The sequence below is a fragment of the Atractosteus spatula genome, chromosome 21 (genome assembly GCF_055471065.1).
Source record: "Atractosteus spatula isolate fAtrSpa1 chromosome 21, fAtrSpa1.hap1, whole genome shotgun sequence".
Taxonomy (NCBI): domain Eukaryota; kingdom Metazoa; phylum Chordata; class Actinopteri; order Semionotiformes; family Lepisosteidae; genus Atractosteus; species Atractosteus spatula.
In genome coordinates this window covers 17,083,056-17,108,244 of record NC_142726.1, presented here as the reverse complement: position 1 = coordinate 17,108,244, position 25,189 = coordinate 17,083,056, and the positions used below count along the sequence as shown (strand labels likewise).

The 25,189-nt window shown below is 50.1% G+C and overlaps 1 protein-coding gene across 1 annotated transcript in view; it reads left to right on the top strand.

Moving 5' to 3' along the window:
* Positions 1 to 25,189, top strand: part of cbfb (core-binding factor subunit beta) — a 29,773-nt gene that overhangs the window by 1,441 nt on the left and 3,143 nt on the right. Inside the window, exons 3-5 of the mRNA XM_088939050.1 lie at positions 1,635 to 1,751; positions 21,596 to 21,712; positions 22,236 to 22,331. Coding sequence (XP_088795176.1) covers positions 1,635 to 1,751; positions 21,596 to 21,712; positions 22,236 to 22,331 — 330 coding nt within the window. The remainder of the gene's footprint in view (positions 1 to 1,634; positions 1,752 to 21,595; positions 21,713 to 22,235; positions 22,332 to 25,189) is intronic.

Below are 25,189 nucleotides of genomic sequence, written 5' to 3'. Positions count from 1 at the left end.
AGAGCCGAGACGGCGGCTCGATGAATGAATGAATTATGTCTGGACTGGTCTTAACACATCATTCGTCTCCTCCTTCCTTCGATATTTACAGGACTCTTTCGTAATTAGACCCCTGTAGCTTTATTATACAGTGTTGCTCAGCACACACATGACGGAAAAGTCCAGACTGACGGATCTGACTGCCCAGTGCGGACCCTGTACTCATGAGCTATAGTTGTAAAATAACTGGGTGTCGAGAAGGTTGGTGTGGCTGCTTTTGTGAAACAGTCAACAGTGTACTATTATTATCATAATAGTAATTATTATTATAATTCTAATATTATCATTAGCAATAATATAACGAAATTCAAATTTGTTTACGTGGCTTCTTAAGGATCTCTATTTCCGCTCCGAGACACGACACAATAACCAGTCTTTGAATCGCGGGGTGACTGGGGAAGCGACTGGAAAGCGGGTCATGTCCCGATGTGTCTGAGTGGCACAACGAGAGTCTTCAGCAACCTGCCGCTGAAGTATTTTAAAAACCTGCCGGGTCGCGATGTTGGTCCTAGTTTCATGTTGCAGCCATTAATATAAACCGGCATTATTGGATTGAGTTTTGTCTCTGGAAGAAGAATATGTCCAGGGAGAGTTTTTTTTTAATCAATACTCCGTGGATGACGTAATGATCAACAGTTTCTTGTTCGGGCGCCGTGTATCTGAAAGCGCACTGAATTGGAGAGAAAGTACTCCAGGATAAAGCCTGGCGCTAAATGAAAGCGATTTGCTTAATGCAAATGCTACTCGGAGCTCCATTTTTTTTTTTACTAAGAGCGAAAGATTACCTGGCGTGGAAGTGTGAAAGTCGACTTTTCGCTCTGAAAGCCCTGCGCCCTGGCCACTCCGGCTCCGAGCGAGGTGGCACCGTGTCACTGTGGTCTTTGTTTCAAGTACAGCCCCTGCTCTGTCTCAGAGATAATTATCCGCAGGGGGCTGACGTGCCGCGAACAATCTGTGAAGCCTGTTGAATGACCCGGCCACACTTCCCTACTGACGTATATTAAATCCAGTTTTCATCATACAGGACAGGTCTGCTTAACGTTCGCTCTTTGTTCCTTTGAGAGATGCCCCCCGTTTATTGAAAAAAAAAACATCTAGGTTAAAGCTAAATGATTTCCACACCTTTTTTTCTGAACACAAATAACCAGATTGCAGACTCAAAAGGGCTGGATTCAGGTACGTTCGATTACAAGCAACAAAGCGTTGAAGTTTTTTCAAAGTGATATTAAAAAAAAGAAGTGTATACGTTTTTATTTCCAGATGCGCAGTTTGGATCATACTTCGAGCACAGCGCCAGGCTTTCAGACTCCCGGTTATTAATGTCAGCAGAAGGACTAATTTAAAATAATATATTGATTTTTTTTCTTACGGCAGTATCCTGTGTCCCTTGCAGCCAGTGGTGAATGTTGGTAAAATAGAATCAGATGTTTGAAACTCGATATTTAAAAAGAAAATGATGACTCTGGAGTGTTTTTCTGGTGCTCTCTGAAGGCTGCTGGCTCGTGGCTCTCAGTGATGTAAAAAATAAATGACTTGACTGCATAATTTATGTCTCGTTCAGCTTCTGATCCTGTTTGTATTGATTTTTCTAAAAGGCTTTTGTGGCGACAGGAACCAACCTCTCCCTGCAGTTCTTCCCGGCGAACCTGCACGGAGACCAGCGCCAGGCTCCCAGCCGCGAGTACGTGGACTTCGAGCGCGAGACCGGGAAGGTAACCCTCCGCCCGCCGGGAATTCTCTTCCCGAGAATCGCTCCTCCGTGGGTCCCCAGGCGTCACCTCACACCCGCCTGTTTGGAGCTTTTCGCTAATCTGCTCTCCACCCTCCGGCGTCCTGCCTCGGAACCTGATATCCCGGGAGCGCGGCTCTCGGGTGTTCCTGCCTCATCCCTGTGGGAGTGTCGGCAGGGCCACGGCTCCCACCCGCGGAGCGTCCGTCACAGGCGGGCAGCTGGACCCGAGAAGTCGGGGTTTGGGGGGCTATCGTTGCTGTATTTTAATACAACCGGCGACCTTAGTTGTTATATTGGACCTTATCGGCGAGATACTGCATTCTTTCAGATCTAAGAGCTTTTTTAAAACGCGGTTTCCCCGTAAACGTGACCGTGCGCCTCGGCTCCGAGCGCCGGCGAGTTCCAGGTGCGTTCGAGTCCCGAAACTGCTGCGCTCCCCGCCCCCTGCCCTCAGCCTGCCAGGCCTCCTGCTACAGCCCAGCGCCAAGCCCACGGACAAGGGGAGGCCGCCCGGCCTGTTCGTTTGGGCTTGGCTTCTCTCCAGTGGCACAGTCAGCGCTTGCTGTAGGGGGGGGGGGATATCCCGTCGAACCCGCGTGTCTGGGGGAGGCAGGAGGAAACCCGAGCGTCTGGTGCAAACTCACTCCAGCGTGGGGGGGGGGGGCACATGCAAACTCCACACAGATAGGTTTGTCACGCTGGATTAGAACCCACAGCTGTGGGGCTGTGAGGCAGCAGTGGTAACCACTGTGCTTCCAGGCTGTCCACTGTCCAAGTACTAACCAGGCCCGACCGCTGAGCTCTTATGGTGAGACACAACTGGGGCTTAAAGCAAGATTATTTACTGCAGCCAGGCCTCTAATAGTACTACACAGGGCAGCCAGCATGAAGCCTCTGCTCCCCGCTCTGTTATTCCTGAGGCTTCCTAGCACAGCTGGAGGGGGAGAGAGGGTCGCCAAAGGGTGGGGTTCAGCCCAGCAGGTTGGCCTCGCCCGCAGCTCCGTGGGATGGAGCTGGAATCGTCCCCGCTGGGAGCAGGAGTCTCTCCAGCGTGAGGGCGGCTCCCCGCTCTGTGGGCCGCTGGACGCGCTGGAGTTTGTGGCTGCTCGCTCGCTCCCTCTGTGAAGGCCGCATTCATTGGTGCCGACGTTTCAAAATGAATTCATTTATTGGAGCGCGAGAGGGGGGCGGTGTTCACCCCTCGTTGCTTAGGTATTTAGAGTAGGCTTGCATTTTTCTTCTCCGGGGCATCTTGATTTATTCCTTGTGGTTTTGTGAGGGCACCACGAAGCCGTGCAGGCACAGCTGTGGCGAGGTGCTGTGAGTTTGGAAAAGGCGTGCGATTCCTTCAGTACACAAGTCGCCTACTTCGGCTCCCCCTCCTGGGTTCAGATCTGCTGTCTGAAAAACAAGATGAGCAGTCCCTTGACTCTGGTCTGCATCTGACGTGGTGGGTTCTGTGTGTGTGTGGAGGCTGAAGGAGCTGTATTCAGTTCCACTTCCTTTCCTCCGCTGTTTGAAATTCACTGGCAGAGGAATTGGTCCTGTTAAAACTTGGCTGCCCCCCCTCCCCACCAACCCCATGGCAGCAGTATTATCGCAGGAGCGTCTCTTCCAGAAGCGCCCCTGCTGCAGGAGCAGTTGAGTACAGGCTCGGAGTGTCACAACAAGCTCATGCAGGCCAGCTGTGGGAGGTTAATTTCAGTGGTACCAGGGCCTGGAGAAGGAGCTGGAGGAGCCCTGCTGCAGCGCCGGCTCCTGTCCGGCAGCCTCCTCCTGCTCTCCTGGCTGGTCTAGTCTAGTCACACGTATTGACCCGCTTCCTCCTGGACTGATCCGGTTCTGATCACTCTCGGAGAGGCACGTACTGATCCGATTCTGATCGCTCTCGGAGAGGCACGTATTGATCCGGTTCTGATCACTCTCAGAGAGGCACGTATTGATCCGGTTCTGATCGCTCTTGGAGAGGCACGTATTGATCCGGTTCTGATTGCTCTCGGAGAGGCACATATTGACAAGTTCTGTCTCGATTCCAATCGCTCTCAGAGAGGAACAAATTGATCTGGTTCTGATCGCTCTCGGAGAGGCACGTATTGATCCGGTTCTGATCACTCTCGGAGAGGCACGTATTGATCCGGTTCTGATCACTCTCGGAGAGACAGGTATTGATCCGGTTCTGATCGCTCTCGGAGAGGCACATATTGACAAGTTCTGTCTCGATTCCAATCGCTCTCGGAGAGGCACAAATTGATCTGGTTCTGATCGCTCTCGGAGAGGCATGTATTGATCCGGTTCTGATCGCTCTCGGAGAGGCACGTATTGATCCGGTTCTGCCTCGATTCTGATCTCTCTCAGAAAGGCACCTATTGATCCGGTTCTGCCTCGATTCCGATCTCTCTTGAGGAGGCACGTATTGATCCGGTTCTGATCACTCTCGGAGAGGCACATATTGATCCAGTTCTGCCTCGATTCTGATCTCTCTCAGAGAGGCACCTATTGATCCGGTTCCTCCTAGATTCTGTTCACTCTCGGAGAGGCACGTATTGATCCGGTTCTGATCGCTCTCGGAGAGGCACATATTAATCCAGTTCTGCCTCGATTCTGATCTCTCAGAAAGGCACCTATTGATCCGGTTCCTCCAAGATTCTGTTCGCTCTCGTAGAGGCACGTATTGATCCGGTTCTGCCTCGATTCTGATCTCTCTCAGAAAGGCACCTATTGATCCGGTTCCGCCTCGATTCCGATCTCTCTCGAAGAGGCACGTATTGATCCGGTTCTGATCACTCTCGGGGAGGCACGTATTGATCTGGTTCTGTTCGCTCTCGGAGAGGCATGTATTGATCTGGTTCTGATCGCTCTCAGGGAGGCACGTATTGATCCGGGTCCGCCTCAATTCTGATCTCTCTTGGAGAGGCCTGTGTTCAGTGGTCTGTCTTTTAAGTGCACCGCTTCAGACTGAGCCCTGCTTGTATTAATGAGTCCCCTGTGATGTGTGTTCATTTACTGTGTGTATGGAATTGGATGGATACACAAGATAAACAGAAATATAAATATTCCTTCACTGAAAATCTTCTCATATAAAATCACAATATGACTGGGCTGCATTTTACAGAGGGAAAACTTTTACTTAAAAAAAACGTGAGCATTTTTTTCATAGTCTTAATTACAGTGAGTTGTAGTTGAATTTGCAAACTGTCTAACAGTATCCGGCACTCTTTGCTCCATGATGCTCCGACTGTCTCCCGTCTCCTGCTCCGCTGTCTGCTGCCCCCGGCTCTGCTGTACAGCAGCTTGGAATTTCGGCTGTGGTTCAGACGCAGGGGCCCTCAGTCTGAAGGTCTGAGCATGTTCCTTGAAGGAAAGGGTGTGTGGGATTTGTATTATTCTTGAAAAAAATCCTTTAATCTTAAATTGTTTATTCTTTAGTTAACTGGATCTGCTAGAAACTGGAGATGCTGGGGTGTTGAGGCTGAACCTGAGATTCAGCTGTGAGGATTGATCAAATTGGGTCGGCCACTGTCTCTTGAATTTGCAACCCATCGTGCTTGCGCTGTTTCAGCAGAGCTCTTTTTCAGAGTGGCTGTATGTGGTCTTTAAGGGGACAATGCAGGTTATACATCCAGAAACGTGGATTTATTCCCCTGAATCTGTGGACAGTAGGAGCACATATTAAAATCCTGAGATGAAGGTGGAACCCCTTCTGCTAAAGAAATGTGCAGAATTCATTTAAAAAATAAAACTTCTCCAAAAATGACAACTTGCCCAGTACTTGAAAACCCTTAAAGGGCTTGGTAATTTTAGATGTCTTCACAAACCTGATCCCTCTGTGTCCCCTCCTACTCCAACAACAAAGTCAATAAATCTTTTTGTGTCTCTGCGTTAGAATTCTTGCTTGCGGGGAAGAATTGAAGGCTTGAAATGAATGACTTGATTATGAAAATTACAGTAATCCTAGAGAAGACCACAGGAATTAAAGCTAATAGTTTTGTTAAAGCTTGTTCTTTAGACTAGACAAGGGCTTACACAATAGAGTTTACTGCATCCGGTGTCTGTGTAAAATAGTTTCAGTGCACAAGGATTTTCAAAATGCATTTAAACACTTGATCTAAATCTTAGATCCCGAGCATGTTGTGATTCCTTTCCTTTTGCACAATTTTTTTCAGTACACGGTTAGTTCTAAAGACCACGATACCCAGGTTTTCCGGCTTTTGCAGTTTTTTAGGTTTTCAAATAATCAGCAATGGGAAGAATAAACATTATGGTCGCCCTTGAAAAACAAGGAAGAGAACATGAGACATGAGGCGACTTCTTTAAGATTTGTCTTTGGCATGCGCGTGTATTTTTAATCTAAAAATGTAAAGAGAAAGTTGATCCTAGGACCCGCGATCTGCTGCTGGTCTGAAACTTCCTGGAATATTACCGCAGGGGAACAGCAGGGCACAGGAAAGAGGGGGAGGCATTTATCTAGGCAAAGGATACCCTTAAAAAAAAATGCAGCTCCTTTCGCTAATCTTTTCCGCATGCTTCCATAAGCGCTGCCTGAAGTTGAGGGTGCAGGCCCTGGCTCATGGGGTGTCCTGTGCTCTTCCACACGGGAGCCTCCTGCTTTTGACCCTTCTTTCCCAGCCGGAGCAGGATGTCTCCCCAGTGTCCAAGTCGGAGTGGGTGTCGTCAGTCACGCTGTTTGCGCAGTTTGTTTTGTCTCCCGTTCTCCCAGGAGGGAGTAGGGAAGATCCGAGGCCGTGTGTTTTTCCTGCATTGCTCTTTTTTTTTCCCGATTTCTGCAATCGAGTGATGTCTCCTCACTCATGTTGTTTTGTCTCTCCAACATTGAGTGGAAAAGCCCGGAAACTGTTCTGGGTTCCAGCTGCTCCCTTTCGCCTCCATCTTTCGGCCTTCAGTTTAAAAAGGCGAACGTGATGCCTCTGATGTCGGTCGTTAGTAAACGAGGCCACCACAGGGACCCGTGAGAGAGGACGGGGTCTCTGGCTGAGGGGGGCACCATCTCTGTCCGGCACGTTCCCTCCCTGCGCTTTTTCAGGAAGAGTCCAGCTGTGTTGCTACATCACTGGGTCTTTGTTCTTTCTGGCCCTTGGGGGATTCTTAAAAACCCTACCAAGCTTAAAAAATCCCTCTCTGCTGCAGGTAGATATAAAAAAATGTTTTTGTCTTGGAATGGCCATATTTTACTGTCCCTGTGCCTGCAGTGGTAGGGCCCCTATGGACCATGCTTCTGAATTGTTTCTTTTTAATTTCTCAGTATTTTCGTCTGTTGAGAGTCATTTTTCATCACACGATTAACTGAATGTTTCTGCACCAGGAAACGCTGGTTTACGCTCTGAAAATTTAATCGAGTTCATGTTTTATTAACAGCGAGCAACGGATAAAAGCTCTGCTTGTAATGTGCAGTAATAGGTTCTGACAAACAACCAAACATCTTTAATGGACTTTTAGAGCCAAGCAATCAAAGTGTTCAGCAATCTGCCCCTTGAACTTGAATTCCATCATTGCCTGACTCTTCCTGTAATCTGTGCTGAATTGCCAGAGAAATCTTCGTGTCCTCCGAGTCTGGGAAATGGGAAGAGGCCAGAAGAAATGGCCCAGTGACAGGATCCAGAATGTGAGCATTCTTGCGCAGTGTGTGAAACTCTTATCCTGTGCATCAATCACAGCCCGGGGAAGTGATACTGTAGATCAGGAGTTTCACATCAAGAGTTCTGACAGCACCCCTATCTGTCTCTACTTCTTCTTGTTTTTGAAATGAAGCCCAGAAAATTAAATTCATGAAAAAAATCTAAGAAAGGATCAATAAAAAGGATGTTGTCTTCATGCATTTTAGGTTAAATAAATCACAGATTTTGATCTCTGCCTACAAAGAATTGAGTCCAGTTAAGGGTCTAAAGGATTTGGAATAAGTGCGGAGGACTGAGATGTGTCCTTAATGATGCAGTCAGCTGGTCAGATCACAGGGAACAGAGGAGAGAGGGTTCCCTTCCGCTCCACAGCCCAGTGGCTCAGTGCAGAGGGCTGGTTCCGGTGGGGAGCTGTGCGTTAACGTACAGAATATTTTTGAAAACTTTTAATGCCTTTGGCTGCAGAAAGTGCATTTTATGCATGTTTAGGAACCACAGTGCTAAATAAGGAAATGTGGCTCAGACTTCTTTCAAAGAAGTACCTAAAATATTTTTGCTTTAGCGTCGCATCCTGACTCGATGTTCTGGACGAGTGTTTTCTGATCGCAGCTCTGTGCATCAGTATTTACCCTTTCCCGACAGGCTGATTTGTAGTGCAGTTGTGTATTGCTGTCGAGTGTCACGCACATAAGTGTCACGCAGCCTGACCTAAGCTTTTCACAAGAGAAATCTTTGTAGCAGGAGCGCGTGAAGTGAGCTCAGCCCTTCTGTCTCTGGACGGTGCTCAGCGACCTGGTCGCTGGCCTGTGCGGTGAAGGAAGGCGGGGCAGCCTTCTTCAGAAAAAGCCCGGATAAAGGTGAGAAATCTAGCGTATGAGTGCGGGCTGCATTCTTCTGTGTGACTGCTGGGAAACAGTTTTTCCCCCCGCTGCCTGAGGCGATGTATAATTAAAGGCAATTGAGCGCGATGAGGGCCGGGTTGTCTCGAGCTGTCTGACGTGTTCCTAACGCACAGGGCTGGCCAGGCGGCATCACAGCACATGCCAGGCGCCTGCTTCTCCAGCGCCAGCACAACACGCAGGAGCAGTCGGCCCTCTTTCTGCTTCTCACACAACATGGCTTTAACAAGACGTGGGGAGGCTGTTCATCGTGCATGAGCGGTTCATTTGATTTCACGCTCAAGGACTAAAAGGCCAATAAGGGTTTAGTTCCTGGGTAATGTGCAGGGGGGAAGGACAGTGTGGTGGTAATGAGGTGATGGACGGACTCGCTTTCAGCAGCGTGAGGCCAGGCGGTGAGGTCCGGGAGCAGGCAGGAATCACCTCAGTGGTACTGAGGCCCGCTCTGTACGGGACGGCCCGGCCTGCTACAGTGCACGACTCCCAGGAAATCCGGTCCTGTAGCTGGCACCGTGGTAACGGACGTGGACAGGGCCTGTAAAAAACAATAGGTGCGGAATGGTGGTGTGAAGTCTCTGAGCACGAACCCGTGGCTTGTGTTGGAAAAGATGCCGTTTTGAATCTGAGACTCGAGCCCCCTGTGGGCTGGAGCTGGGGCTGGAGCTCAGGATGTGCTCCGCTCACGCTGTCTGCTGCTCGACCCGGACATGAGGCCCGGCGTCGAAGAAGCGCTTTACTGCTCCTCCCGCAGGCGGATGGGGCCCAACTTCTGATCGTTCGTGTCCCAACAAGCATCGAGGCATAACGGTTACAACTCGGGGGAGGCCATCCGGTTGCTTCCCAATCCCTAGTTTCACGCAGAGAGCCCACAGGAGAGCAGCTGGGTCCAGACCCCCACAACTCTTAGAGCAGCAAACAGAATAAACCTCCGCCCCTTGCTCGCCTGTTCAGATGGCCGTTATTTAAGGAAACTAAAACTATTGTTGTGCTGTAACTCAGAACTCTTCCTCCATTGGCCCAGAACCTTCCATCTCCTTACAGGCCCCGTGCTTGTTTGTTTTATCCGAGACCTGTCTCCGGACCGCGGCTGCTTTCCCCCGGCGCTCTGTGAGCGGGGGCGGGGCGAGCCGGTCAGGACACGGTTAATGCTCTTTGTTCGGCTACAGGTGCGGCTGTAGGTTTTCTTTCAGGGCTTTTTTTTTTAAACCTCAAAACAATAGCGTGAACGTTGAGTCCGAAAGCCACCCTCTGATTAAACAGCTCGCTGTTTGTGTAGCTGCTGCTTCGCCCGCAGGAGTGTGTGTTGCAGCTGGGCAGCGCTCTGGAGCTCCGGGCGGGCGGGAGCTCCGCGTTCCTCTTTCCATCGTGTGTGTGTGTGTGAAAGAGCCGGGGTGCCCTGCACGGAGTAGGGGGCCCTCTCTGTTCTTCCTGCTGCACACGGCCAGCATCTTCCGGCATCGTCCACCTAAACACCAAGACCAACTTCTTGTTCCTCCTTTAAACTTCCAGTTGTAAATGAAACCAGAGATTGTTTTTCTATTATTAGAAAATTAATCGTAGGTGTAGAAATCTAACTCTTTATCGGATCAGGGGAATCCGTTTTATACATGAACATTTAATGTAAATATTGACCTTTCTAATTCTCCAAATCCCAAGGTAAACTACCTTGTCTGAGCTGGTTTGAGTTAGTGGTGTATAAACTGTCACCTGTGTACTAGAGACCAGCGGGGACAATACAGCCAACATATCGACAAGCGTTTGAAAATAACTGTGGGTTTTAGTGTGGTTGAGTGTCTAAAGACTCAATAACTAAGGCAATGCCTTGGTTATTCAAGTGTTGTTGTATTCGGAGTTCATTGTTGTTGTAAAATGTTATCACTGCAGGTTTTGGTTTCACCAGAGCACTGAAATATCTGAACCCTGAGTAGATCTGAGATTTAATATGAGCTCTTTAAAATGTTTTCAGTTCCGAAACGCATGGTAGGCTGCCTTTTAACTTCTATGTTTGTTAAATAACTTAAGATCTCCAACTTGAAGAATAATAAAAAAAAAATCTTGCAAGAGGTTCGAACGCAGCAGTGCCAGAGCTCAGTGAAGGATTCTTGAAAGTTAGGGAGCTCAGCTACGATTGAAAACTAGCAGGATTGGACACCCCTGTGTTGGCATATGTTTCAACAACAACATCTAGTATTGCAGCTTTTTCCAGTGAGTGAGATTTGTCGATCTGGGGTCCCGGTACTGGGGGAATTCCTGCCCTGGCTCTCGGATCCCAGCAGGTCAGCAGGTGTGCCTCCGCTGCTGTGATGGGTCACTTGAGGGGAAGGTGACACAGCGGTTTTGGAATCATTAGTCACACTTGTGCTGCACTGTGAGTCACCCAGGGCAGCAGGTCAGCTGCTCTCAGGACATTGACGGGACGGCCTGTGGCAGGGGCAGGGGGTGGGGGGTGGGGGTTGTGGCTCCAGTCTGGTGATGACTTGTGTTGCTGGGCTTGTGGGCAGGCGATTCCTCTTTTGGGCGTGTGATGACTTGTCTCCCCTGTGAGACAGCTGATAGTTTGGGGTTTTGGGGTGCGCCAGCCGGCATTGCAAAGCATAGTGCACTGAGTGCATGTGCTGGGGGGGGGGGTGTTGCTGACTCCTGTGGGGGTCTTGACTGGTTCCTGTGGCTGGCACGAGCGAGTGTGGCGAGTGTCGCAGACTGCTGACTCACCCGGTCTGTGGGAGGGTAGTGATGCAGTTAGTCTGCCTGTCCTAATTACATGCCTGGTAGGAAAATGGGTCTGATTGTTGTTCCTGCGTCCCGCTCGAGAAATTTGGATGAGGAGAAAAAAGCAAGAGAGAGAGGCTCCCAACAATATCCCAGCCAAGCTAAATTGATTGACTTGCATTGCTGCTTCATTTCTGACTCACTGGGCCACATGTTCTTCCTGTGAATAATGGCCCTCTATTCAGCGGCTCCAGTGTTGCCGTGTTAAGTACGAAGAGAGCCAACGTAATGACCCCCATGGTGAACGACTGCCTCGGCTCCAGCTGACTGTTCAAACAAACGATCATCACAGCAGCATTCCACACACTTTGCTCATGAGGTGCAACTGATGAGACGTGCCTTCGGTTTTGAATGGTCTGTATTGATTGCACTTCATTTGATATCATCCAAAACGTTCAAAACAAGCAGCTTCGCCAGCAAATGATCTGGCTTCGGTTTTCTGTGGGATCTGGGGGTTTTGTGGGATTTGTGCAATCGCTCAAACTGCTCCAGACCCCTCGTGGATGAGGCGGCTGTTAATCACAGGCCAGTCATCGCATGCTCAGGGGCCTGACCTCTTCTCCTGGGAATGGAAGTCAGGCTTTCAGGAGCAGCATTTTTATTTGATTTTACTACACCATTCAGGTTCTTTGCAGCCCAACAACCTGGCATGGACTTTGTATGCTTTTTTTAACAAAGCACTCTAGACACACCAGCCCTGCTGCGCTCGACTGTTCCTCCTCTCTGACTCGATGACGAGGCCACGCCAGGCGGGTGCTTTGGGCCGCTGGGTGTCCGCTGTGGGAGCACCGAGCGCTGGCGTCTCTGACACTGGGATGTGAAACATGTTCCTGGTGGTTTCATCCCATTTCCTGTGCTGGTGTGCGGAGGACAAACCGCCCTGGCCATCGGGACAGCTGTGATTGGCACCTCCGCCGTCCGCCAGCTGCTCGTCCCAGAGCACACGGGCGGGATGTTGGCGTCTGAGTTTATTTGATCGAGACCTGTGGCCGTGCGGCGCAGCGTCCCTGCGCTGGCTGACGAGGAGCTCTCTCCCACGTGTCCTTGCTGCCCGTCTGACCAGCAGCTCCGTGCGTCACTTCCCACCACGAGAGGCGCGGTTTGGCGGAAACCGAGAAGAGGAATGGACGCTACCCGTCTCCCCCCCCAGTCCCTGGGTCAGACGAGCTGGACACAGGTCTCCGCTGAATGAAAAGGATCGTTTCCGGCACGGGTTTCTGGCAAGCTCTGTCTGCTGCTCCACGAGTTGCGCTCGCTCGCTGAGCGAGGAAGTGGTGAGGGGAGGGGGTGGGGGGTGACATGCTGCTCTGCGGAGGAAGCTTGTGGCTAAACCGTCTCTGCTGCAGATCCGCGTGTTCTCCAGCTCCCCTGCGGGTCAAGATGAAAAGGCGAAGCAGCATCTCTGTCGCATTATACCAGCAAGCAGCCCCAGCAAGGCCACGTACCTGCGGGGTGACTGGGCAGAGGGCACCCCTGTGTCCCGCTGCCGATACAGTGACTGAGGAGCCGTGGAGCAGATGTGTGTCTGCCTGTCTAGCCCAGCGCAGGAATGCACCCCCGGAGGCCCTCGGGAGAGAGAGGCTCCTGTTGGACATGTGCTGAAAGTCTGCTCGCAGGCAGGAAGGGGCTGCTCTGCGGATCTGCCGGAGAGCCGAATTCCTCTTTTCCCCGTTTCCAGCCTGGTGGGATCTTTCACCCCCTCTCCGGGCTCTGATGTGTGTGACATCTCTGCAGTTAAAGTTCATATCCCGGGCTCTTTCCCTTCCCTTGAAGAGTTTGCCGAAGTTTGCGAAACGTGCAGAAGCCTTTCCAGCGATCCGTTCATCCAGTGTGCAGCTGACTTGTTGCTCGGTTTTAATTTCTTCGGTCTTTGAAACAGCTCCCCCAAGTCAAAGGAGTAATTGAATCTGCAAGCTGTTGCCCCGAGCTTTAATCACAGACGCACACAGAGGCACGCACACACGCTTAATAACTCCCGCGCGGGAGATTGATGAGGCTGGCCCCCAGAGGGTGGCCGCGCTGCTGGGCTGCTAGCGCTGCAGAGGCTGTAATTGGAGAAATTGATTGCGTGCACATTGCAATTAAAATGACATTTGCTGATGAAAACATTTCTCCGCTGCGGAGGAGTCTTCGGGTCCGCACTGGGCCGGCAGCTCGCTGTCTGAGCACCGGTCGCCTTGGCGTTTCAGGTTCATCGCGATGGAAGCGAGAGGCGCTCTGTCCCCGAGCAGTCTGGTGCTCTTCCAGAGGTCAGCATTTGCCCGGGTTAATGAGGTGCAGCGATTTAATCATGCCAACAGAGGAGGGGTGGGAATCTCTAGACACCTTGCGATTCGATTCAGGGTGCCACAATGCCATTACAAATAGATTCTTGATGCATCTCGATTTTTTTTTTCTTACTGTGTGACTGGAGTAGGCGAGACATGAGCTGCCCTTCATTGGTGATGTAGTGCGCAGTAATAGTGATACAGGATTCTGTTGCAGTGGGCGTCCACACATCACAGGTCACTGCCACCCTATTTGCTTTCTTCAAGGATTCTAAAACCTGGAGTCATTGTAGAGCGTTGGTAGTGGTTGGTATCCAGCAGCCATATCACCCTGCAACTCACAACTGGCAGCCCATTGAAGCTCAGCAGGTGTGAGCCTGGCCAGTACCTGGATGGGAGACCTCCTGGCAAAAACTAAGGCTGCTGCTGGAAGAGGTGTTAGTGGAGCCAGCAGGGGGCACTCACCCTCGGTCCATGTGGGTCCTAATGCCCCAGTATAGTGACGGGGACACTATACTGTAAACAGGCGCCGTCCTGCTGATGAGATGTAAAACCGAGGTCCTGACTCTCTGTGGTCATTAAAAATCCCAGGGCGTTTCTCGAAAAGAGTAGGGGTGTAACCCCGGCATCCTGGCCAAATTTCCCATTGGCCCTTACCAATCATGGCCTCCTAATAATCCCCATCTATGAATTGGCTCCATCACTCTGCTCTCCTCCCCACTGAGAGCTGGTGTGTAGGGAGCGTTCTGGCGCACTATGGCTGCCGTCGCATCATTCTGGTGGGGCTGCACACTGGTGGTGGTGGAGGGGAGTCCCCACTACCTGTAAAACGCTTTGAGTGGAGTGTCCAGAAAAGCGCTATATAAGTGTAAGAAATTATTATTATTGCTGTTTCACTAAATTGACGCTGAATTGACGGTATGCTGTACCTGGGCTCCAGTGTTTTCAACATTAAGCGAAAGCCCGGGTTTTCAACAACGGCGTAGGGGCGCAAATCTTTTGCGGTGAAACGTGCTTCAGACCTGGTGATTCGCTTCGCCCTTTCCAAACCATGTGGAAGCTTCGACACCTGCTCGAGGGTTCTCTGTTCGGCAGCAACAAGAGCAGGCCGTTTTTCCTCCGACTCCGGATGGGAACGTGAAATATGATTCCGCATGTTCGTTGTATTCCCGAAATGTTTGATCTTGGTATGACACAGCTCGCGCACACACTGCGTGGCTCTTATCCAGTTTAGTTTGACCTTTTACTTCATAAAATCCCAAACGTGCCCATACAGTGGCTCTCCAAGCGGAGGGTGCAGGCCGGAGTTTGTCCATCTTCACAAACCGCTAGCTTAGTTTAGTTCAGATGTGAGCATGGTGCGTTGTTAACCTACACAGTACGTCTCTACGTTTCACCACGCAATTAGTTTCCTCTTAAGCCCAAAAAACGAAACCAGTATTATTTGCTCTATTTGTCCTTTCCTTTACCTTGTATTGTTTTTATCTGAAATGTTAAGTACTGTGCATATTAAAAAAAAAAATTAAGAGATCGATTATGAAGTTTTGTGCATCGATGCAGAATCGTACAAGAGAGAATCACGATGCATCTAAGAATCAATTTTTTTTCCCCCCCACCCCTACAACAGTGGTTGACAAAAAAGGAACTGTGCCCATGGCTATCATGCTTCAGGGTCTTTCAGAAATAAATAAGAGGGCCTTTGGTTGCGGTACTGCAGGGAAATTCCAGACTGAAGTGTGAATGCAGAGTGGCTGGTGATGTCATCGTGGATATAGCTATCATTTAGGAGGATTCTGCTGGTCTACAGAGATCTGCATGGAGTACTGACATACAGAACACATGATGGATGGATTAAGACCCTTATTCATTTATTCCTTTTTTTAAGTGTATAATGTTAGCATGCCCAAAGGGGTTGGGCAGCCAGTTGACCTTGGACCCCTAGAGGTTTTTTCTCTCCTTACTAAGGAGGTTTTGGTTCCTCTCCTCCGTTGTCTTCTGGTCTTTTCTGTTCTGCATTCACAACATGTAGGGTCACATGCTTTGTTAAGCGTCTTGGGGCAACCTTGTTGTGAAAGGCGCTTTATAAAAATCAATTAAATTGAATTGATGTGTCGCCAGGCCGCGGCGAGTGGATATTGAGTGGCCGCTGTGCGGTGGAGGGTGGCTGGATTTTGCATTCGGCTTCCTTCCAGTGTAGCTGCACAGCTGGAGCATAACCCAGGAAGAGCTGTGTTGATTTCACGACAGCGGGGCCTGAGACACAAGGGCCTTCTTGCTCAGTTCGTTGGGGAAAAAAACGAAGCCGCTGGGGGAGGTTATTGCCCGACCGGGGCGGGGTGTTGTGTCCAGTGAGCCCGGCACTGTGGGGGGACGTCAGAGGCCGGAGCTCGAGGGGAGAGACGGAGCTCCTGGTTTTGCTTCTGCATTGACTGTTTCATGGATGGCGTTTGTGTTCCAAGCAAGGTGCCCCGCGTTCTGAACGTTGCTCCCACGCTGTGCACACAGGGTATTCTGAATAAATCAGACTGCACCCTCGCTCTGTTTGTTTTCCCGTCAGCTTTTCTCACCTGTTGTGTGTCTGAGTGCCGAGTCCCATTAGCCTCCATCGCGGTGTGCCTGCCTGTCTGCACTCTGAATCCTGCAGCTCTGTGCGAACATGTCCAGGCCCTCCTGTCTTGATTGTTTTGCTGTCTGGACACGGTGTCTGCTCCCTGTATGCCAACAGAAAAGAAGCATTATTCCTTCCCAGGCAATTAGTTTGTGTTCTTGAAGACGCCTACTGGGGTCCCACGCAAAATATCTGCGTTCTGTAAAAAGGAGCACAATCTAAACATTGTGATTGAGCATGCATGGTTTTTACTTCTTGCTTGTTTTTTTAAAGACAGCAATTTAAGTAGTGGCATTATGTGTAGTGTAAGCGGCATGCGTCCTCTAGTACCTTCACTTGTGAGACTCCCTTTTTGCAAAAACACAAGTGGAATTTTTGGAGGCCAGAATCAAAGGCTCTCGTTAAATAGAGTTCTAGTATGAACCCCCCCCCACCCAGCCCCGCCCAGCCTGCTGCAGCACAGTGATCTCTTCTCTCTGCGCGCTGTGGTTCTCCACAGACGCTCCTCGAGCCAGCGCCGCCCGGGCCCGAGCGAGGCAGGCCCCGGTCCAGGGCAGCCATCCAGCAGCCGAAACTCTATCCCACTTCCCCCCCGCTGTCCTCTGTGCTTTCCGGCATCCCCCCCCCCCCAGCCTGTGGGTGCTGGCGCGCTGCCCACGTGAACAGGGCATGGCGCAGAGTGGGCAGCGGGGCCGCGCCTCTCTTGGGGTGTTTGTCTAACGAGGGCCGCCGCCAGCAGGGGGCTCGGGGACAGGGGCTCAGCCAGCCGCGCCAGGAGAAGACGGCACAGTTGTGTAACACTGTGGAGAAAACAATCGCACCCCGGCTTCAGGGAGATTTCACATCCCACTTGGTGTCAGATTCCATGTAAAAAATAAAACCAGGATCCGATTTCTCTATAGACATCCGTTGACAGGATTTTATCTCTAGTGTTTTATAATATGCGTGGAGATCTTTAAAAACTAAGCAAATGTCAATTAAACAGCCTGTATTCTAATGGGAAACTCTGCTTGTGATGGTGTGGACTGTTAGAGGGGCAGGAGGTAAGATCAGTTGTACAGCATTCTGATACACCAAGGTTGAGAGGTCTGACACTGTGTTCTGTGTAGGAATCTACTGGAATAGCTCCAAGCAGGCCAAGAAACTGCGTTTATATAGAACTTACACTGAAATAACTCTCAAGAGAAACCGGCTAGAATATTTCTGTATAGATGGTTTTCTCATATGTCTGCGCTGCTGGCTCTTTCCCAACAAAAACTGTGCATTTAGTTTGATGGAGTTATAAATGTACCTACTGGCCCAAACCCCAAAAAGGCTTAATTTGTTATTAATGGCTGAAGGAACTATAAACGATGTGTTTGGAAGGGTGAAATTATATACATATTGAATTGTGGAAAGCAAAAATTAATATTTAGAGAAAAATGAATACATTTAAGAGAATCCTTATTAATTATTTTTCAGCTGGTGCAAGGAACTCAATATCTTGATTTTGTTTTTAGGCCTACTGGATTTTCAGTGCAGGCGTTTCTTATCTTGTGTTTCTGTAGCGATTTTCTTGCGGCACGCAGTGGTTTTGAATGAGGCTTACTGTGCTGTCAGTTTTTGATAGCTCAAGGCATGTGCCTTTCTGTTTGATTTGGTGCCTTAAATACCTGGCATGCTCTGGGCTGAGGTTCGGAACAACTCGGCTTGTTTCACTTGCGGGATGAGAAGGATCACAGCTTCGAGACTCCCTGCAGAGGGAGATGCTGTGCCCTACGGCTCTCGGAACTGCGAGATGCGCGGGGAGCAGAAACTCTGGCCTGTTAGGAGGTGGAATCGGCTGCTCCTGTCGGCCTGTTATAGGGTTGCATCCCTCTTTCTGGTCACCCCCAGTTCCTCCTCGTCATTGTGTGGCTCCTGCTGAAACTCGTTTGCTCACTCTGCCTGAGAAGAGAGTTGGAATCGGTGTGTGTGTGTGCACTCTCTGGAGCTCCTGGTGTGCTCTGTGTGTGTGTGTGTGTGTGTGTGCACTCTCTGGAGCTCCTGGGGTGCTCTGTGTGTGTGTGTGTTCACTCTCTGGAGTTCCTGGAGTGCTCTGTGTGTGTGTTCACTCTCTGGAGCTCCTGGAGAGCTCTGTGTGTGTGTGTGTGTGTGTGCACTCTCTGGAGCTCCTGGAGTGCTCTGTGTGTGTGTGTGTGTTCACTCTCTGGAGCTCCTGGAGTGCTCTGTGTGTGTGTTCACTCTCTGGAGCTCCTGGGGTGCTCTGTGTGTGTGTGTGTGTGTGTGTGTGTTTCACTCTCTGGAGCTCCTGGAGAGCTCTGTGTGTGTGTTCACTCTCTGGAGCTCCTGGGGTGCTCTGTGTGTGTGTGTGTGTGTGTGATCATTCTCTGGAGCTCCTGGAGAGCTCTGTGTGTGAGTGTGTGTGTTCACTCTCTGGAGCTCCTGGAGAGCTCTGTGTGTGAGTGTGCGTGTTCACTCTCTGGAGCTCCTGGAGAGCTCTGTGTGTGAGTGCGTGTGATCATTCTCTGGAGCTCCTGGAGAGCTCTGTGTGTGAGTGTGCGTGTGTTCACTCTCTGGAGCTCCTGGAGAGCTCTGTGTGTGAGTGTGCGTGTTCACTCTCTGGAGCTCCTGGAGAGCTCTGTGTGTGAGTGCGTGTGATCATTCTCTGGAGCTCTTGGAGAGCTCTGTGTGTGAGTGTGTGTGTTCACTCTCTGGAGCTCCTGGAGAGCTCTGTGTGTGAGTGTGCGTGTTCACTCTCTGGAGCTCCTGGAGAGCTCTGTGTGTGAGTGCGTGTGATCATTCTCTGGAGCTCCTGGAGAGCTCTGTGTGTGAGTGCGTGTGTTCACTCTCTGGAGCTCCTGGAGAGCTCTGTGTGTGAGTGCGTGTGATCACTCTCTGGAGCTCCTGGAGAGCTCTGTGTGTGAGTGCGTGTGTTCACTCTCTGGAGCTCCTGGAGAGCTCTGTGTGTGAGTGTGCGTGTTCACTCTCTGGAGCTCCTGGAGAGCTCTGTGTGTGTTCACTGCCCGTCTTCCTCACCAGAGAGCGCAGCTGCCTGTGGGCAGTGGTCCTGGGTCACATTCCTGTGCCTCGCAGCTTCGATACTGATGTGGCTTCCGGCCAGACGGATGCGCACACATTCTCAGAGGGATCCGGTCTTTCCTGGGACGTGTGGGATAGCACTGCATGTGCAAAACAGTGCGCAGAGCCTGTGGTGCCCAAGTCTATATTTTATCAAGGAGTCCTGGGCCGCAAGAGAGAGACACGAGAACTGCAGGAAGCTCAGATCAGAGATTTTGGATGTATAAACATGTCAGTCTTTAGTCTTTAAATAGCGAAACAGTGCTGTAAAAATATGATCATAATTAAGTGTATTTAAGAAGTAGGTCTTTACTTGGCGCCATAAATTGTTTCCTCATTTCCATTTGGAGATGGTTTCCAACAGCTTGCTTGTGATGATTTTTTTTTTATAATGGGAGACATCTGTTTGAAAGTACAGACCCCAGATTGTGCCCACTTATATATGGAAGAGGTTCGTCTTTCATGCTAATTGCAGCGTGAGGGCAGAGACGCCAGACGTTCGGAGCCCACCCCCCAGACAGGGGTGGTCTTGGGTACCGCGTGTAACCGAGATCTGCACATTCACGGCAGCTGATGTCAATCAAGTGACTCAACCTTGCAGTCTTGCGCTTTGGCCTTGATGTACTCGCATTCCCCACTCCCGGCCCTGTGCCTGGGTGAGCCTGATGCCCGTTTTTGTTCTGTTGGATTTTCAGTGGGTTCCTGCATGGGGGGGTTACTTGAGGTATCGTCTGCAGTTATTCTGCTTGGCGTATCTGAATTTGTTCTTAAAGGTGCATTCTTCTTGTAGATGAAAATATTTGAAAGATATGAAGTGATGAAGAGGGTGGCTGGCCACTGTGAACCCGCATGGGGCCGAAGCCCTGGTCTGGCGTCTGTTGTCCGGGGTCCAGTGTTCGGAGATGCGGGATTCTGAAGCTAGGTGTGCAGGCAGAGTGGTCTAGGTGCTGTCCAGCTGGAAGAACTCTTTCAAAATATGCATCTGTGCCATGTTTGTCTGTATGTAAGTGTGGATGTCTAAGCAAAATTCAGGAAATCAAAGGAGTGTTTCATGTAAATCATTTATTATAAAACATTGGCTTAGTAGTGTGGACTGGGTTCTCATTATAGTGTTTTTTTTTTTTGTCTACAGTCAAGTACCTTTTTATATATGTATGTACCTTTTGTACAAATACACCAGGTGGTACTTGTGCATGTACTATGCCATGGTATACGAGCATGTGCTCTTGTGTTTCTCCCAGACTGGACCATGGGGGGTGTCGTGTTAACCAGAGCACAACAAGGGCTGATGAATCATAGACCATTAATTGAGAGGTCCCCTCCCCATCTCCATAATCTATGGCAGGTCTCTGTGCCCTCCTCCAATCGTAACACTTTTATCAGACTGAACCTCCAAGAGCAGCTACTGCCTGTGAGCGCCAGTCCTTGCAGTGGGCCGCTGCCAGTGACCGGGCGACCCCCAAAATGAGCTGGGCCTGGTCACCTTCACATCTGCTCTGCCCGACGCCGCTCTCGTTAGCTCTGCCCTGCCCTATGATTTATGCTTTTTGTCGGCCATTTTCTCTGCCTGCGCAGCAGTGGTGTGAGTCTCTTGGCCAGGCTGTCATAGTAACTGAGAGTTAGTCATCAGCTGGGACTTTGCTTCATTTCATTTCTGAGTCCATTTTAATTAGGTTGTTGTTAATACAGTTGGATGCACTTATCCAAGACAAGTACGGTGGATACAAATCTAATCAGTCAGGCCACTTGTATCAGTACAGACCACCTTCCTTTTCAATAAACCAACAAATCATTGATTTACTCTATTGGGTACCAATAAAGTACGGTAAACCCTCGTTTAACAGACTAATAGAGGGGAAGGGGTGTTCCTAATATCTGTTAAATCACTATTGATGTTTTTCAGCCCCAAAACACACTATGACATGAGAAACAGAATTTCATAATTACATAACATATACTGTATAACATTACATAATTATATATCCTACATGTAGGCCTCTGGACCTTTTGACTTTAACAATTGCAATCAATGAAGACATTGAAAATAGTTCCTGTGTCTTTTTTATCAGAAATATACAAGCTGTTTAGTTAATGTGATGTAAATATACTGTGTAAAATTTACTAAATCATATGGAACACAAACAGCACCCATCTTAAGCAGCTGACCTAGCCCTGTTGTGCACCATTGATAGTCCTGAATTGTAAACTATGTAGTAGTACATTTTTCGTTGTTTTAATATTTGTCCATTTCACAGAGCTTTTTTTAACTTAGTTAGCATTTTAAAACATGTTAAAATGAATGTATTTTTTTAATGTGTTAAATCCTATGAAACACAGACTCCTGTCGTAAGCAGCTCGCCCACCACTATGCCGTTAGCCCTGTACTTTGCCCGTTATTACGGGGAAAGTCCGGTACTTCTGAGTGCTTCATAGCCGAAATTCCCCTTCGGCGGGTTTTGTCTGTTAGAATGGGAGCCCGTTGAGGTGACGTCTGTTAAACTGGGGGTTCGCTGTGTTTTTGGATTGTAAGCGGGCTGGATGTCAGCGCTCTGCGCCGACTCTCACGAGCCTGTGTCTGTGTGCCGCAGGTGTACCTGAAGGCCCCCATGATCCTGAACGGCGTGTGTGTCATCTGGAGGGGCTGGATCGACCTGCAGCGTCTGGATGGGATGGGCTGTCTGGAGTTCGACGAGGAGAGGGCTCAGGTACTGCCTTTCTGCTCCTCCTCTCGGGCTCAATTCCCAGCGGCATCTGCCGGCAGGTTGGAAAGGGCCGCTGGGTCGTCCGAGACATACTTGGGCACGGTATCCAGTATCCAGAGCGCGGACATGGCCGATCGTCGCTACGGACCTTAGCTGTCTCAGCATCATGATGATGATCTCAGGAGGGAGACCTGCAGGCTTTTCCTTCGGATTCTTAAGGCATGACTTCATCTCTTAATACGCCTGCAGCTCCTGTGTATTGCACTCTGTCAGTCAGGGGGCTCAGAGCGCCCTTAATAAAGCGATCTTCTATGGACACTATAGCCAAAAGCCAGTCCAGAACTGCAGGAACCAGGCCACTCCCAGCTCAGCCCATTTACACGGGCCAGAACTAAATTGGTTTTATTTTCGGCCACTTTCTGCACCGCCGAGTCCTGATCTGTAGGTTGAAGATCGGGATGCGGTAGCGCTGTGTTTATCAGTAGCGGTCAGTTCACTGCGTCCCTCTGCCCGTGTGTCCATTCAGCAAGAGGACGCCCTGGCCCAGCAGGCCTTCGAGGAGGCGCGGAGGAGGACCCGGGACTTCGAGGACAGGGACCGCTCTCACCGAGAGGACATGGAGGTGAGGGGAGGGGGTGGTGGGGCGTTAGTCAGCCATGCTCAAACGATCCACTTCTTTAATCTCTCCAACATAGTGGAGCTTCCAGCTTCTTCCAAGCCAGGCTAGCTGACTAGCAGGTATATCTGTGGGCATGCTGTGTCTGGTGCTCGGTGTTTCTGATCCATGGTCAAAAGCTGCTCGTTTCTAGAGCATTGTTTACAAATGAGATGAGGCCTTTCGGTCCAGGTTGCGGTAGTTTCATTGCTCATTGATCAGAGGGTCTTTTTCCCAAAGTGTTTTCCCGAAGAGTTCGTGAGCCTGAGCGTGGAATGACATTCTCTCAGAGACCAGCTAGGAGGCTGGCTCTGTGGTCTCTAGTGAGGAACTCTTACACAAGTTCCTTTTTGATCTCTTTATCATGTAATGTATCAAGAGCTTTTTCCCCACTTGGGATCTCACTTGTTTCCTGCGGCTGACAGGGTGACCTTTGACGCTCTGCTTTCAAGGCAGGGCATTGTTTCTTAGCGTGTCCTGAGTGATTTGCCATGACAGTGAGTGTGGGAATCGTCAGAGAGCTCCATTCTGGTCCTTAAATGCCAACAGCAACAGGCTGCACCCAGCCAGGCCAGCTCAGTGTACAGTGTACAGTGTAAAAAACAGGTTTTTGGACCCTTTCAGAATTAAATTCTGGACCTCTTGAAAGAATTCCAGGATCATGGCTGGGCACTTTGAGACCTGACCCTATTATCCAGTTCAGAAACTGGAGTTGCTTCAAAGACGTCTCTCAGACACTGGAGATGCTAGTTTCGCCCGCCAGTAAGCATAAAAGCAAGCTCATCTTGGATTACAGGACAATCCTTGCGCATTGTGTTCCTGTGTTTTTTATTAAAGTAAAATTGTGTTCATTCTCTCTCAGCCAGTCAGTGGATACCCTTCTCCTCCACATGTGCGTACACTTCAGAAACAGCAGGAATGGGGAATATCATGGAAGACTGATCAAGGACGATGGATTCCAGGCTTTCAGGGGGGCGGGGGGCTCAGCGGATGTTCCAGCAGTGAGCTGCAGGACAGCTGTGTCGAATCAGATCCCCTTCCTGCGCGCCGCCACAGCCAGGGAGAGGGGCAGAGCCACGCAGAACGGACGGTCTCTGCCTCGGCCTCTCGCCCAGCTGCCGGGGAAGGGAGCCATTCTCCTGGGCGCCTCTAATAGAGACCAGGCCCGGCTGCACCCCGCCCCTCGCCCCCCGGGGAGCAGGCTGCAAGGCCTGCTGGGAACCAGCCGCCCCAGCCTGGCAACACATGACAGTCTCTCCTTCTGTTGAAGCCAGAAACCTTTTTGAATTCATTTTTCGAAACCTCACCATTACCTTTTGCGACAAACTGCAGCATTTTAGACCTCTAAGCTACAGGCGTTTTTATTTTTTAATAGGGATTGGGTGTTTGGGAATAACGCTGACAGCACAAAGAGTTTCGGTCACTGTAACACCAGATCCTTCTGCTGTTGTAAGAAGGAGAATGTTCAACAGTCACATGATCTTCTTGAACCTATAATTTGTTTTTCCAAAAGGGAACGTAAAATCGTTATTACTGCTTTTGATTTTTAACTGATTTTCCTCCTCGCACTTTGGAGATGCAGTAAAAACTGCAGGCCTGTGAGGTGCAGAAGGAAGCAGCACTGTGGGTTCCAGAGACATGGTGCCTCCTAATTCGTACCGAGAGCCCTGCTCTCTCCCGTCTCGGTCTGATTGTGATCCTGAGAGAGATTTAGCAAAGATTCTGGCCTTTCAGTCAGTTCAAGGAGGTACTGTATCCTGGGGAAGTTAAATTTCTTTTATCCTTTTAAGGAAAGTCAACATTTATCAATTTGTATGACTGGAGATGTAAAACGAGACACAAATTCTACAGCTGAGCCATTTTAGAATTATTAGAAGCAGCATGGTCTATAAATCAGATTAGTGAGAGAAATATGCGCTCAGAGTGAAAGTATTAATATATAATTAGTATTGATCTTTTTGATTAGGCTTACCCATCTGTCAGGCCCAATCTAACCTCTATTGACTGGAGATACGCCACTCCACTCTCCACAATCAATACTGCGCTCCTGTCCACTCTGGCAGAATGCAAATTAATCGCGTCTGGCCTCTGGCCTGTCAGGTGCGTCTGCAGCAGTGCTGTGAGTTACTGGCCTCTGGCCTGTCAGGTGCGTCTGCGGCAGTGCTGTGAGTTACTGGCCTCTGGCCTGTCAGGTGTGTCTGCAGCAGTGCTGTGAGTTCCTGGCCTCTGGCCTGTCAGATGTGTCTGCAGCAGTGCTGTGAGTTACTGGCCTCTGTCCTGTCAGGTGCGTCTGCAGCAGTGCTGTGAGTTCCTGGCCTCTGGCCTGTCAGGTGTGTCTGCAGCAGTGCTGTGAGTTCCTGGCCTCTGGCCTGTCAGGTGTGTCTGCAGCAGTGCTGTGAGTTACTGGCCTCTGTCCTGTCAGGTGTGTCTGCAGCAGTGCTGTGAGTTCCTGGCCTCTGGCCTGTCAGGTGCGTCTGCAGCAGTGCTGTGAGTTCCTGGCCTCTGGCCTGTCAGGTGCGTCTGCAGCAGTGCTGTGAGTTCCTGGCCTCTGGCCTGTCAGGTGTGTCTGCAGCAGTGCTGTGAGTTCCTGGCCTCTGGCCTGTCAGGTGTGTCTGCAGCAATGCTGTGAGTTACTGGCCTCTGGCCTGTCAGATGTGTCTGCAGCAGTGCTGTGAGTTCCTGGCCTCTGGCCTGTCAGGTGTGTCTGCAGCAGTGCTGTGAGTTCCTGGCCTCTGGCCTGTCAGGTGTGTCTGCAGCAGTGCTGTGAGTTACTGGCCTCTGGCCTACAGTACAGTGAAAGTGCAGGGAGTTACTGCTGGATCGGT